The sequence below is a fragment of the Eurypyga helias genome, unplaced genomic scaffold, assembly GCF_000690775.1.
Source record: "Eurypyga helias isolate BGI_N326 unplaced genomic scaffold, ASM69077v1 scaffold1410, whole genome shotgun sequence".
NCBI lineage: Eukaryota > Metazoa > Chordata > Aves > Eurypygiformes > Eurypygidae > Eurypyga > Eurypyga helias.
This window is the reverse complement of record NW_010224861.1, coordinates 27501-42337: the sequence shown is the minus strand read 5'-3', so window position 1 is coordinate 42337 and position 14837 is coordinate 27501. Positions and strand designations below refer to the sequence as shown.

Sequence of the window (14837 nt, the reverse complement as noted above, 5' to 3'; positions counted from 1 at the left end):
GCCTCTTCCTCAGCTTACAGGTAGAAACCATTTGGAAGGCTGAAAGCCAAATTAAATATTGATGTTTTCAAACAGTGCTTTTTGCAGAAGACTAAGAAACCAAAACTGGCTTACACTTAGAGCAGTGTTTATAGGTTCCTTCCTACTATCATTTTACAACAATCTACTCATAAGATTTGAATTTCTGACAAAATGGAAGAGGTTTCTGTGCACGGAATAGTGGCTAAAGCAGCCTCTTGCATCAGTCTTTGGGCTGCTGGTATTGAATCAGCTCTGCGGCTGTAGACTCCAGCCATACGAGCCTGGAGACCCGAGTGCATAACTCGTACTGTATCATTAGGTAGCCTGAGGTCCTCTCCTTGTTGCGGGAGACTGGCTGATATTGGGAGGGAGGAGGGGAAAATGATTCCAGGACACCTGTAAATCCCTGCAGTTTCGTGCTGAGGGTTTGATGTTAATTAGACAGCAGGCAGCACTAATGTGTTGCAGTTCCCTTGGCTTGCCTGTTTCAGAAAGGGCAGAATCTTCCAACAGAGCAAAGAAGGGGCTGTTGAAGGGGCAGCAAACTGAATGGAACGATGATAATTTTATGCAAATTGGACTTCAGTAGCAGATTCAGCTTGGCTGAATCACAGAGGGAGCAGAAGAATAAGGAAAGAAAGAGGGAGAGGAAAAACCCAATCAAAATGTATGGTTTGAGGCATGTTTCACAGCCTTCTGTTTATATTCTTCTACAGAAATGAAGAAACATAAGAGGAGTGCCACTGGTCACAGCCAGTGGAATTGCTCTTTCTCCAGTGGTACTGCTGTTAATAACTACAAGTGGGCTATTCAGCTGACCTCTGCTGATTCCGCTTTGCTGCCTGATTTCAAAAGCTTTGCCCTGCGCTGGCACTCAATCACAGCTTGATATAACCAGTGGCGCTTTGCATGCGTTGCCGTCATTTTCATAGGGGAATGCTCTGTTAAAAAAGAAAGGAAGGGATGAGGGGAAACAAATCCAGATTCAGCCAAGAGGTGGGGGGGGGCGCTAAGGAGACTTCTCTTTCCTTGAGCAGAGGAGTAATTGTAGCAGTGGAGCTTGCATTGGTATGGGGCGTATTCCCAGTGATATCAGCTTCCCTGGACAAGAAGGGCCTTCTTCAAAGTTGAGGAGAGACAGGGAGCAGGGCTGGGCTGGTGTGGTGGGCAGGTTTCTGATCCTGTGGTGAGCTACGTGGAGCTGGCTGTGGAGACACTGCTGGTGCGTGCTCCGTCGGCTGTGCCTTTGTTCCGCTCCCAGACTGTGGTGCTGCTGGCTGCACCAACGTCGCCATGAGGGCGAGCGGGCTGGCTTGCAGCGGGTGTTTGGAGCGGCAGAGCTGAGCTCGGTGGCACTGGAATGCCTTGTCACAAGGCCTGGTGGTGCTCAAATACCAAACCTTCATCTCAGTGCATTTCAGTGGCAAGTGGCAGTCCAGCTCCTGATGCGAAGAACAGCTACGATGACCTGTGAATACCAAGCCAGCCCCACATGTGCAGCCTGAAGACTAGTCCTCCAGTCCTTACTGAGATCTCCAGCCACTGTGTCTTCTGTTTTCCTCATTGTGATTCTTGCCATAATCTCCTCAGCTCCAGACAGAGTGGCTTGAGAGCAGTTCCTGGAGCCAGGCAACAAGGTGTCTTTTTTGGGACAGAAAGGAACATTTATTATGCTGGGTTTTTTCCTGTCTGTTTTCCAAAAGCGTTTCAGGGACTGAACCAGGTGTGGAACTGCCACTCCTCTCCAGACTATTTTTTCCAACTGCAGTAGATCACATGCAGCTTTCCCACCATTCACCAAGCTAAAACAAAAAAGTCTCAACCCGCTGAGTCTTCGTGGCCCTTTTGTCCCAACCACAGGCTCTGCAGCACAGTGCCTCTCCCCACTGCCTCCAAATGAACTGAAATACTTGTGTTATTTACCATCCAATGGGTGGGTCTTTATGCCATTTTGTGCTTTCTCCTGTGTGGCTTAGGGAGGTCACGGGAACTTTTCATGCCTCTACCAGCAGTGCGCCAAATGTACCACCTTGCAGTGAGCATGACTGCGGTGACAAAACCAAGTTGAGAACAGGACCAGGTGCAGTCGGGGTATTTAGTGGTGTGACTGTGAAAATACACTGGTCATTACGTACCGGGACTTTGTGCACAGTAACGCGGGGTCTTGCCTATGGTCCAGGATGTTAAGAAAGTCTGTGGTTTGATCTCCTGCGGGGAGGGGGAGGGTGAAGGCCCAGTTACATGCTCCCTGAAGCTTTGTTTTCCATGTTTGCTAATCTCTGCACAAGCCTCCTGTGTGCATGCTTCTTTTCTCTATCAATTTAATCTTTACTATTTTGAATGTCAGATCGTAGCAATTTCTGCATCTGGCACGGAGCAGTAGGCCGCCTTCTGCGTTCAGGAATGTAGCGAGGATGTGCTGTTCTTATGCTGACATGGAAATGTGCCCCTCGCCTTCTTACGGTCTTAACTGCATCGCTGAGCCCCGGTCTGCATGCAAAAACGGGAAGAGTTGGGCTGATGTCAGAAAAGGAACTGTAAAATTTTCCTCGAATTAGCCTTAAGTTCTGCTTGTTCCTTTTGGTATCCAAGGCTTTGAATGTTGAAAATGCAGAGCATTACATGGTGCTTCTGTGTGCGTGTGCTTTATTACTGCATTGTGGTGGGACGCAGTGCGTGGGCCGCTGCTTGGCGTAGAGGTCTGGCATTGAGGATTTGGCTAGTTTTCCGGAACCCATGGCAATCTTCCTGTGTGATCCCTTTTTGCATCTGTGCTGTTTGCCCTTCCTCAGTGAGTGCAACCTCCCCGCTCTGGTCTTGCTTTTGAAGCTCACTTGGTGTCTGCGAAGGGTCAGGAGTGGGTACGACAGACGCTGTAGAAACGCAGGGTACCTTGCCGCTGCAGCGTGTTTTCCTGGGGTGTATTATTTGCACGTTGTGCGCATGGTTTGTGCTCGTTCCCGTGGCAGCCATGGCAAGCGAAGTCAGGTGGTGGGTGCCTTCTCAGGGTCAACAAAATTGAATTCTGCCTGATACCTAAAGGTTGACAAATTTTGGTTTAGTAAATTGTAAAGTTGTTGCTGGTCTGTGTATCAGCTTGATGATAGTTCTTTATTATGGCTTTCACTAACCAATCTGTAACTAACTGTGGTTGTTTGATTACAGAGGGAACATCCCCACGCTAAACAGGTATGGTACTTGTCATCTTTTAAAATTTGAAAAGACAGACTAGAAAGAAGTAGACTAATACTTAATGTTTTAACATGTTTTGTTTTAGTGCCCTTATCTTTACTTGGGAAGCTCTCAAACGTAACTCCTCTTTTTCCTTCCCTTTTCCTCTCCCTTTGTCTAAAACATGTTTTCAGCTTTTCTTTCCTCTTTTAAAAAAAGCCTTTGCATGTGGCAATCTTTACAATTGAACTTGCTGGGTGACTCAGCTCATCTGCAGTATGGTACACAGCAAACTTCTAGCAGAATGCTGTTTCTAGGGTCTCTCTTTTGAACTGGGTTCCCAGCTGTTGACCCTCTGGCAGGGCATCACAGTGGAACGGGCAGTTACTCCTAGCCGATAGCATACCTGTTGCTACTCTGGTTTCTTGCAACTAGCTTAGAATTTGTCGAGGCTGTTTCACCTCCCTCACGCCATAGATGAATCTGCATCTCAAACAGCTGACAGCATGTTTTGTTGTGTTTTGGATGCTAATTTTTCCTCCCGTGTCTCAGTTGAAAAGTATTTCTTGTTTCAAATAATACATTAAAAATGTCCACTGTCTTTTTGTTTAGCTACTGTTCTGTGGTATTTTTTGTATTAGTTGTAAGAAACGTACACCAAGGCACGTTCTGAAAAACTTTACTCTTTCAAAAAGTGGATGCCTATTATTTACAAGCCTGTGCAGGGAAAAGTAGTAAAAATGGGCTTGAAAGTCTCATGGCTCTTAATCAGAGGTGAATTACAGAAACATAGAGTGACTTTAAACATGGAGAGTTATTAATCAAACTGATGATACTTTAGACTTTTAACAGTATACTTAGGATGTATCACAGTGGTTTTCTGTAGGTGGAAAGAAAGAAATCTGAGTGACGCGGTAAGTAGCAGCGTCAGCACTCCACAGCCACCTGAACCTGTGTGGCTGGCAGCAGGGCCGTGGCCAGCATGGCTGGGCCCCTGGCTTGCCCGCTGTGCTGCTGGCATCTGTTCCAGCAAGGCAGTTGAAGCATCTTTTTGCCGTCAGAGGTTGTAAGTCAATCACGTGCTGTGCTGAGTCAGCACCCTGATATTTTCCCCCCTCCCCATTGTCTTCTGCCTCCTGTTGAGGCACCGGCTGGGGAGGACAGAAACTTAACTTTGTTCGTGTCTCCCTAAGCCGTGGGGAGAGCGGAGCAGGTGGGGATGCACCGTTCCTCAGAGCATGGGCCATGTGCCAGCTCGGCCTGTCTGTCTCCTCAGAGCAAGCTGGAAGGTCGCCCCGTGTTGCAGGGAGCTTTTGAAGTATGCCCCTCGGTGGATTGAGATCAGTCTGTAGCAAAGTTCAGATATTAGAAATAATTATTGCAGAGAAGGCAAACCCCAGTTTTAGGAGCTAGGGAAAGGGTGTCTGTAGTTAGTTGTCTGCTTTTTGTTCACTTTGTGAGAAACTTTCTCTGTGAGTCTTGACCATAACATTTAAAAAAAAAAAAAAAAGAAATAATAATAGCCCAGGCCCCAGAGTAACACAGACTGTGTCTCAGGTAGCGTGTGCTGCCATGGCAGCTGAACTGCTTGAGAACTCAGTGACTCTTTAGTGTATTCAGCTTCTTGCCCTGCTCCAGAAAGCAATGCTGACCTGTAGTGAAGGATGCTCCTGTATTAAATCGAAGTCTCCTTCTCAGCGCCTTCCTCCCAGCCTGTGTAAATCTCTTGCAGTCCCCCACGCTTAAGTGAGGACTTGGGCCTGTGTGACGCTGCGTGTACTGCAGTGCAGCTCGGTGCTTGGATGCAGGCACGAGTGTGACAGTACCGAGTGTCAGGAGCTCTGCCTGCCTGGCTCCTTAAGGTAGATGCATTCTGTGGCCAACTGCTGCTGTTTGGCAGCCGCCGCTCTCCAGCAATCAAAACAGCAAATTGAATGCGTAGGGGGAGTTGCACTGGTTTAAAGTATGGATTAAATTAGATGGAGGAGTGCATTAATTTGGTCAGCAGTTAAAGTGGAAGGCACTGTAATAGGACTTTATTTAGGGTCAGAATGCTAGTGTAAGACTATAGAAACCCCCATTTCCAGTACAGGACTTTAGAGAGGTCACTGTACCACACCGCGTTTGAGAGGCATAAATTACAGCATGACCAGAAAAATTGTGCAAGCAACGAGATAATACAGCTTGGTGCGCTTCAACTTAATTTGTAAAAATTTACTAAATATTTAAAGTGTCAAAGCTTAGAATTATTGCTGTTTATCTCATTATTCCACCTGTAAAGCAAGGCATGCGTGCAGGAGGAAAAATACGTTCAGCTTTGCGTAGTCATAATTCACCTGTCATCTCGAGAAATACTCGTTTTAAGGGGTTATAACATTAGTTCCTAACTCTTCTCACTGTTCCTGTACACCAGGACAATGTCCAGGTAAGGGCATTAATGGCACCAGAGGCATGCCAGCATCGCAGGGACTTTGGAAAGACAGAACGGTGGGTCTGGCATGCTGAGGAGTCTGACAGGTCCTGCAGCAGTTATATTGGATAAACAGCCACGCTTCAAGCGGTCAAAGCATATGCGCGTGCACAAATCTTCTTCCAGTGGTACGCTTCTCTCCCTTGTCCCTACTAACTGTGATCTTATTGAATTGCTGTTTAGAATGTCCTTCTCTTCCAACCTCAATCACTACGGGATGGTCCATGTAGCTAGCGTGAGTGATGTACTGCTAGACAATTCATTCACTCCGCCGTGCCAGCGGATGGGTGGAATGGTCTCCTTCCGCACGTTTGAGGATTTTGTCAGGTATGTGGGGAAGGGAGACTGTCGTTTGTGTTGCCTGCTTCCTAGGTGGGCCCAAAATGGAAGTGGACAAAATCTTTGCCTTGACTAGAGTCAGTTTTAAACTGGTCCTGAGCTTCTTTGCTAAATTTCTGGAGTTTCAAGTGAAGTTTGCTTGGATCTCCTTGTGTGTCTCCTTGAGATAACAGAAAGTTTCAGACTGCTGGAAGAGCAGTTCGCAGCCAGAAGGATCAGCATCTTAAATTTCTGCTGATTGGAGATCATTTGCAGATGTGCTGATTTCTTCTAATGCTCTTGTTCACGCGTATATATGTGGGAGGATGTGTTCTTCATGCTTTCAGCCTTCTGGGGCTAGCCAAAAAACCCCAGCAGAGCCCACAGCAGCCGTGAGAGCCTGCAGCCATAAGATCTCTGACACGCTAGAATAGCCGGGCTCTGCCTTGGTCGGAGGGGTGGAGGAGGTGTTGCCTCCTCATTGTAGAGTTTCAGTCCTGCAAAGGGACGAGTCCTTGTCTCTCCCTCCCCTCCTTAGCAACGTGATTTGTGGGTTGTGGTGCTCTGTGCTCGCGGCGGGCTAGCAGCGGTGTGTTAATGACTAATACTTCTCTGGTGTATTTCAGAATCTTTGATGAAGTGATGGGTTGCTTCTGCGACTCTCCTCCCCAGAGCCCAACCTTCCCCGAAGCTGGCCATGCTTCCTTGTATGATGAAGACAAGGTACGGTCGTTTCTTCTCTTGAGATTGCTCTCATGTTGGAAACAGGAGGCGTGCAGAATGCCGCAGTGACTGCAGGCTAGATGCTTTCCACTGGTTCAAGTGCTGGGAGCCAGAGTTAAGGGCTTTTATGTATTTGTGTATGTGATTTGTTTGCTTGTTCCACAGCAGGTGATTCAAAGTAGGTGGCCATTTTCTGGCTGTGTTCTAAAACTGTACAGCTAAGTCTCTTACTCTCCATGTAAATTTAGTTTGGAGCTTCTAACGTCAGGAGAATTACTGGACCCACAGCAGCACATCTGCGAGGTTAGACCCGTGGTTAAGTTTCCAGACCTTCTCTGTGCATCGGGACGTTGCACTGCATATTCTGCTGCCTTTACCTGAAGTCTGCCTCGCCGTATTTTGTGTCTTGCACCAGTCCTAGTCACATTCTGATTCTTCCCTCTGTTCTACCTCTTAGAACTGTTTTCAGGAGGAAGAGATGAGAGGAACCCCTCTAAGTTTTGCACTGATGTGGAGAACAGGTGCAGAGGAAGCAGATGGTTTATAACTCTTAGTGATAGAAGACCAGTTTCCTTTAGAGGCAGAGGGAGCTGCCTCGCTGCTCTGTCCTGCACTCCAGCAATGGGAATCTCTGTTGGAATACAGTCTGTGTCCAGAACAGGGCTTGGTTTTGAACTGATCTATTGATCCTAGTGTGTGAAAGTACTGTAGCCTTGTTCCTGAATATTACTGTTAACCTTAGTGACCTCAGATCTCTCTCTTTACCTCCCCCTCACCTCACCAAGGAGAATTTCCTGTTCGTACCCAGTTTCAGTTAACCGTAGGCTCTTCAATGCTAAATTTGTCATTTCTCAGTGCTCTAATGTAGTTGACACTTCCACATTATTTTGTGTTGTTGTAGATATGAAAACACACATTGTTTTGCTCCTACACTTTGAATTTGCTTAATTTCATTATCTTTCTTGATGCCGAAGCCCTCCAATAGCCTGCCTGTACTGCATCTTGTGAAGGGAGAACCTGCATTCTTTCTGCATCCAAATGCAGCACACGTAGTTAGCCAAGTCAGATGTGACTGTCGGAATGAAGCTCCTGTGTGCTGTTTGTGGACTTTAACTCTTACTTCTGTGAAACTGCAAACATGTGAGGCTGCGTGGTCAAGGATTCCCCTCCTAGTTTTCCTTGGTTTACAGCATGCTCTGCTGAGGTCATTTTTCTCTACGGCTTCTGTAGTTTAGGGTTGTATTTAGGGAGCCTCTTTTGCGGACTCACGGGTGTTAAGTTGTTAGCTATGTATTTATGGGGCATATTTTCTTTAAATTGCAGACTGCCCGCGAGGAGCCCATTCACATTCTTAATGTTGCTATTAAAACAGACAGTGACGTTGATGATGATGGGCTGGCGGCCATGTTCAGAGAGTTCACACAAAGCAAGGTAAGTTGCCTTGATTCTATGTGGAACCGTGTCATCGTGCAGGCCAGTTCTGTCAGCTTTGCGAAAAGTCAGTACATTCTACAGTTCTGTGTTTATTTCAGAACAAATAAATGCAACGTTTACATCCTTACTTTATCCCATCTGAAACCTTACCACTTTGACTGGATTTAGTTGCACCTTTCTGAAGCTTCCAAGCCACTGTTTCTCTTTGCAGCACATTCAAGTCCCTCAGGTCGGGACTTCTTCCCTTCAATTTTTGATAGGGTAAAAGACCTTTATGTTTGTAAACACATCAGGTCAATCTTTGGTATCTATTTCCAGGTGCTCTTAAAGCGTGTGCTGTATCCCTCTCCCTGATGGTACTGCAAATAGTCAGTAAACTGGTGTTAGCCCAGTCGTTATGAGTAACAGAGGCATTGAAGGGGACATTGAAATGGCCTGTGTATTCTCTATCATGATAGTCTTAATGCAAGTAAAATTTGTTCTCCTTTTTGGTGTGCTGGAGCAGCCACCTAGTGTGATATTTCTGGCACAAGGTGGGATTGATATGGTATGTCTTGTTGCTCCTCCCTAAGCATGGGATACACTTCAGATTACCAAGTGTTAGTCCTGTGCTCACTTTTGAGACAAAATGGGGCCGGAATCCGTGTGACTTCAGCAGCTTCCTGTCTCTTTAAGCAAAGAAAATAATCAAATCTAAAAATTAAAACTAGTTCTGCTTTTCATCTGGGTGATCATGCTCCAGGCGTTTTATGGGAGGGGATAAAAGGAAAGAAATAAAAAAAAAAAATTCCAAAACACATTAAACTATCAAATAGGTTGATCCAAATTGTCTAAATAATCTTCTAGTCCCAGCATGTTGTGTGTGGTTTTTTTAATAGAAATTAGGATCATATACTTGTAAATGACTTGTGGAGGAGATTGAGGCAGTCAGTGTAAATGGAGTTTCTCCAGGTGCTGATGGCTAATCGCTCTGTAATAGCTGTGGACTTGCTGTGAGACCCACATTATTACGATGTAATCAGAATCCTGTTGCTATGCTGTTATTGTCTGCCACTTGTGGAATTTTAAAAGCAATAACAGTTTTTGCTTTTTTAAATCATGGCATTATTAAAGTTATTTTCTTCCTCTTGCCATGAATATAGTCACTGATGCTCATTTTCAAAGGGCTTAACCTTAGTAAAACATTTCAGTCTGTGCTGAGAGGGGTTGTTTTGTTCCTCGTCTAGCTGAGTTCTTGTTGCTTTTTTGTTCTTCTTTTTTTTTTTTCCCTTCCCTCCACCTTATTTTCCCCCCTCTTTGCTTTTAAATTGGAAAAAGGAGGAGAAAGGAAGAAGTTGTAGAAAGAGGAGCAGAATTATGAGATCTTGACGCTTCCAAAGATCAGTGGAGTGGCGTATACCACTGGCAGCACTCCTTTGAAATGTAGCTTAGTGGAATTTGATAAAGAAGGAACCAGAATGGATATTCTCTCATCTATTTGAAAACACTGTTACACCTAGCATTTGTCACCTTTGTAATGTGCACACATCTGTCCTTTGGGCTGGGTTGTCTGTGTGCTTATTGTGCCAAAATCAGGTATGAGCTACGTGCTTCCCTGCGTTAGCTCCTTTAAAACTCACTTTCCATGGCCTTCCCACGGCTGTGCTGTGCCCCCTTCGAAAAGGAATCTGTGGCAAGTGAAGAAGCATGTTTCCTGCAAGGCATGTGTGTGACTCCTGCTTTTCTTGCTGGCAGGGCTCGGCTGGAGTCTGGTGGTGGTGTGATGGGGTTATGTACCTCTTCAGGTCTCACGTGTTTGCGCGTGTGAGCTGCTGGCCGAACCTCAGATGAGGAGCCTTAGCTATGAGTAGGCTGGAGTGGACTAGGAACTTACAGCACAGGTGCAGGAGGATGCGTAGAGCGTTTTCAGTTTGTAGAAGACTTTGACATGGTTTTGAGGTGTTATTTTTCTGTTAATCCAGTCACCTGATTCCATCCTTGCCTTTTTACAGAAATCAGTCCTGATTGAACACGGGATTCGAAGGCTGACTTTCCTTGTAGCACAGAAGGTATTTTGATAGCTCTCATGCTGCTCAGCACTCTTTGGTTTCCACCTCATAACAGCATTGACATTTGATGTGTTTTTTTCCCCAGATTAAATGCTGTATTAACTATATTTAGTTCTCTCTTCGCTGTTTTTGTTCTCTAAAATTTGAGGTGGTTTTGATGAATCCGCTTAAGAAAATTAATTTTCAATTGTAAACAATCTCAGCACCTCTTATATTCTTGAATTAATTAATTTTTGATTTTCATCCTAATTGCTAGCTTTCTTCTGCTTTTTTTTTTTTTTCCTTGTCTTCCCGTGTTTGTACGTTTCGTTTGTAAGGACTTCAGGAAACAGGTCAACTATGAGGTCGACCAGAGATTTCACGTAAGTAAAAAGAGCCTAGAACACAGTGGTATTTCTTGACGTGAGGCCAGGAGACACATTAGTGGCTCTAAGCTCTGTGTTTGGTTCTTAGGTAGGTGCTTAATGTCAACATTGGTGTCAGAGTTAAGTGAAGTATAGAAAGAAACGTCTAACCCCAAATACAGGCGTGGGCTTTCTGCGGTCAGTGGGGCCATTCACGTGCTGAAGTCTCTCTCGTTACCTGGCTGAACTCATGACTGCCATGATAATAAAGATCTTGCTCATTTCACTATGGTTTTGTATTCTAAAATGTAATTACACGATTACATTTTTGTATTTCTTCTGTTGTGTGGTGGTCTCTTCAGGCTTCTTACTGATTTTGAAATAGAGGAGTAATTGAAGTGACTTGCTAAATTTCGCATAATGGTTTAGTCATGTGGAAAATGTTTCATGCTCTTACTGCTAAGAATTACTTTTTTCCCCAGCGCTTGGGCATCAGTGAAGGGCTAGTTTAGCCCAGTTTTCAAAGTGGCAATGTAAGGCATAAACCAGATTTTTATCCCTTGTGTGTCTACTTTATAACTCTGGAAGTTATTAGGAGTCTTAAAAGCACAGGAAACATATCCTGTGTTCAACACACCTGGTTTAGCCAGCTTTACAAAGGAAAACTAGTTTACAGATCAGTAAAAATAGTTTTTGAACAGATGTGGGTGTCACCACATGGGAATTGCTGCCCACAGTACAGATACAGATAGGTATCAATCAACAGCTCATGTAGGCAGCTGGACTCTTTGGAGAGGTGCTGGGGCCTAAAGCGAGGAAGTCCAGGCCTTTAGATTTTAAATAAAGGAAGTTTTAGAGAACTGAATCAATATGTGGGAAATGAAAAATAAGAGTCTGTTAATAAGCACTGTGGCACATGTCAGTGGTCAGAAAGGAGGCAAAGAATAAAAGGAGTCACCACAAGAAGTTTTCCCTGAGCTGCCATTGAGAGCAATGGACTGTTGGGATGCTCCTAGTTCCTAAACCAGAGGCAGCAGCATGGTATGTCATCTGTTTGCAAAGTTTGTAGAGTACCTCTGGGATCTTCTGTGAGTGTCAGTCTTTATTACTATCTCCTATTCTATTCCGTTTATTACTGGACCAACTATTAACTTAGCCAGGGTCTGGGCTTGGGTTTGTTTTTGTTTTAATTACAGTCTATATAATTAGTTCCCAGCATGTTGAGGTAATAGAGAGTTGCTCCAGCAAGCTTCCAATTTCCTCATCTCATTAGGTTTTTAACGTGATTTTTAGTATAATAATCAACTATGATGATTTCTGTTGTAGCTTTTCACATTCTGCAGTTTGCAGGGTGTCTTGATTGGCTAATTTAGGCAAATTATTTTGATTGTCTTGATGATGGTTGGTTGATTAGAACACAGCAGGGGTATAATTCTTCTGCCTAGGAAATGGAGCACTCTTTTGGATTTTGGTACCAGAGCACTGAGAATTTTTGTGTGTGTGCACATCTAATTATTATATTTGCCCATAACACTAGTCAAACGCCTTGAAAGCAATTACATTTGTGATAGAACGAGCATGGATGATGTTCGGAGAAATTGGCAGCGTGCAGAGGAGGACAGGTAGGAGGGATTTGGAAGAGAAGTGAGGGAACATGGAATTTGTTGTCCTATAGTTGATGCTTGTAATGCTCACCTAATGTGCCCATTGCCTGAATTACCTTGTACCACTAGCTAATCTGGAAGACACACTCCAGGCAAAACCAAGTTGCTTTGCTCAACTCAAAGTCACCAGGTGAAGTGTTGAGGACTGTTCTTTATAGGAGGGTAGGAAGATGACTAGCTAGAAGATTACTTCTAGCCTTAAAAGCCGTGTTGCTCAGTAGAGCCTTACGCACTCGTTGCGCTGAATCAAGCTAGGGTTGCACGTCTTCCATGGAGAGCGAAATGTGATTCGGAAATCCAGTGACTCCAGGTCAGATACCTTCTTGTCTTTCCTTGGTAAGACAGTTCTCTCAGGTTGCGTATGCTCTCTCAGGTCACCGTTAGCAGAAATGGCTGGTGTCCTCCTGTTGGTGCAAAACACTTGCAAGAGTTTCTCCACCCCGTGCAAGTGTAATTCCACAGAAACAGCTGGCTTTGCTCAGATGAAGTTGGAGGGATAGGCAGAAGGATGCTGTCTCGTCTTCCTCTTGTCTTCTAAGACATGTGCAATGTACCACAAAAATGGAAAGCTAGAATTTTATCTGTGCAATAGAGTAACAGAGAAACATAATCGTATCTGGGGCATTTTTGTAGAGTGCTATTTAACAGATGAGGAAAAAGTTACTTGATTACAATTCATAGTTTTCCTTGGGAAAAGAGCATTTCTAGCAGTAATAGTATGAAGAGAACTACAGAATACAGATCATGTTTTGTGGACATCTGCTTGTGAAATGGAGTGTTAATATCATCGTGTGGCTCCCAAACATTTCCACAGTAATCGTAATAGAACTAGAAGATTCCCACTCCTGTCTGTACAGTTCCATGTTATTGTTGGTTAATAACTGACAGTAATAACCCAAAGCCAGTCAAGTGGCCCTGTTGCATTAGCAGTGACGACAGGTTTGAACTACCTCTGCTGCCTTCTTGAGGGTACCTTGATTTTCCACTGCCCTTTGTGGTGTTGAAAGTGCAGCCTGTAACAACTGTCATCTCCTCTGCCTTGGTGCTACCCCAGGTCTGGCCTGTGAGCACTCTCGAGGTAGATCCAACGGCTTACTTACAGAGGGCTAACATTGTTTTTATTTTCAAACAGAGGGAATTTCCAAAGTTCTTCACGTTTCGTGCTCGGGATAAGGTAAGTTGAATGTTCTTAATACTTTTCTCTAAGTGTTGGCTTTATTCTTCTTTCATGTAGCTGTAGCTTTCATGTAGACATGTTCCAGTCTAAGAGGGTGGGAGCTGCGTCAGCCCAACTTTGCTGTTTGGTGGGGTATTTTCTCTTCCCTCGCTAGGCCAGTCATCGGCACACGAAGCAGTTGATGTTGGTCTGTGATAACTTGGGGTAAAAAATTGTGCGTTTGAGAGACTGACCTGGAGCTTCTGTTTTTCTGTTTATGCAGATTTTACTCATGGTGTAACAAGGGACCGTTGGAAGCAGTACCAAACTTTGTGGCTTCTGTGAAAAAGAGGGGTTTGGGGTGGGTGAACTTGAGAGCTAAAACCAGCACTCTTGCTGTCTCGCAGTTTGTGTTCTGCTCTCAGTATTACAACAGTTTCAGCGCAGATCTTAGTGCTGATGACTCTGCGTGAGATAGAAAATTCTTGGTTAGATTAGTTTGATTTTTAAACTTTTTAATTAAACATGCAGTTTCACAAGGGGTGTTGTCTAGTTCTTCCCATCCTCAGTGTTACAGCTTTTAACCCGTCCTCCTCTTACACCCCTTTCTCCCTGTACGACGCTGGGTGCATCCAGTTTGAGGAAGATAGGATTTACCGTCATCTGGAGCCGGCTCTGGCTTTCCAGCTAGAGCTGAACCGAATGCGAAACTTTGATCTGACTGCCATTCCATGTGCCAATCACAAAATGCATCTCTACCTGGGAGCAGCTAAAGTTGAAGTGGGAACAGAAGTGACAGACTACAGGTTCTTCGTCAGGGCTATTATAAGGCATTCAGACCTGGTTACCAAGGTGAGTTTTGTCACCCGTGCAGGGTCTCTTTTCATGACAGTGTATGAAACACACAGTCATTCTAGGAACCTGCTGCGAAGGTGTTGCCTGTATGGAATACTGTGGGTGCGTGCCCTCTCTTTGCTAGTGTGGGCTCTGCAGAAGCACGTCTTCACAGACCCAGTATTCCTGTGCTTCAAGGATGTTTTCCTGTGGCCCAAGGGGATAATCCTTGTATTTTGAGGCAACCATTGTTCTCTTTGTTTCTGGAGGGGAACTTTTTGCAAGGGCCTGTAGTAACAGGACAAGTGGTAACAGGTTTAAATTGAAAGTGGGGAGGTTTATATTAGATATCAGGAAGAAGTTCTTCCCGCAGAGGGTGGGGAGACACTGGGACAGGTTGCCCAGAGAAGCTGTGGATGCCCCATCCCTGGAAGTGTCCAAGGCCAGGCTGGATGAGGCTTGGAGCAACCTGGTCTAGTGGAAGGTGTCCCTGCCCATGGCAGGGGGTTGGAACTAGATGGGGTTTAATGTGCCTTCCAGCCCAAACCATTCTGTGATTCTGTGCAGTAATGGTTTTCCCTGTCTAGTTTGGGATTTATGCTGACCTAAATGAGGGCACAAGTCAGCCAGTACCTGAATCCAGGCCATGGGAGT

At 44.9% G+C, this 14837-nt stretch overlaps 1 protein-coding gene across 1 annotated transcript in view; it reads left to right on the top strand.

The window, feature by feature from the left end:
- Positions 1–14837, top strand: part of ACACA (acetyl-CoA carboxylase alpha) — a gene marked incomplete at its 3' end in the record, with an annotated part of 84658 nt that overhangs the window by 50581 nt on the left and 19240 nt on the right. The window contains exons 29-36 of the mRNA XM_010146932.1: positions 3187–3210; positions 5846–5989; positions 6607–6703; positions 8027–8134; positions 10129–10185; positions 10503–10547; positions 13326–13367; positions 13986–14201. Of these exons, the coding sequence (XP_010145234.1) occupies positions 3187–3210; positions 5846–5989; positions 6607–6703; positions 8027–8134; positions 10129–10185; positions 10503–10547; positions 13326–13367; positions 13986–14201 (733 nt within the window). The remainder of the gene's footprint in view (positions 1–3186; positions 3211–5845; positions 5990–6606; positions 6704–8026; positions 8135–10128; positions 10186–10502; positions 10548–13325; positions 13368–13985; positions 14202–14837) is intronic.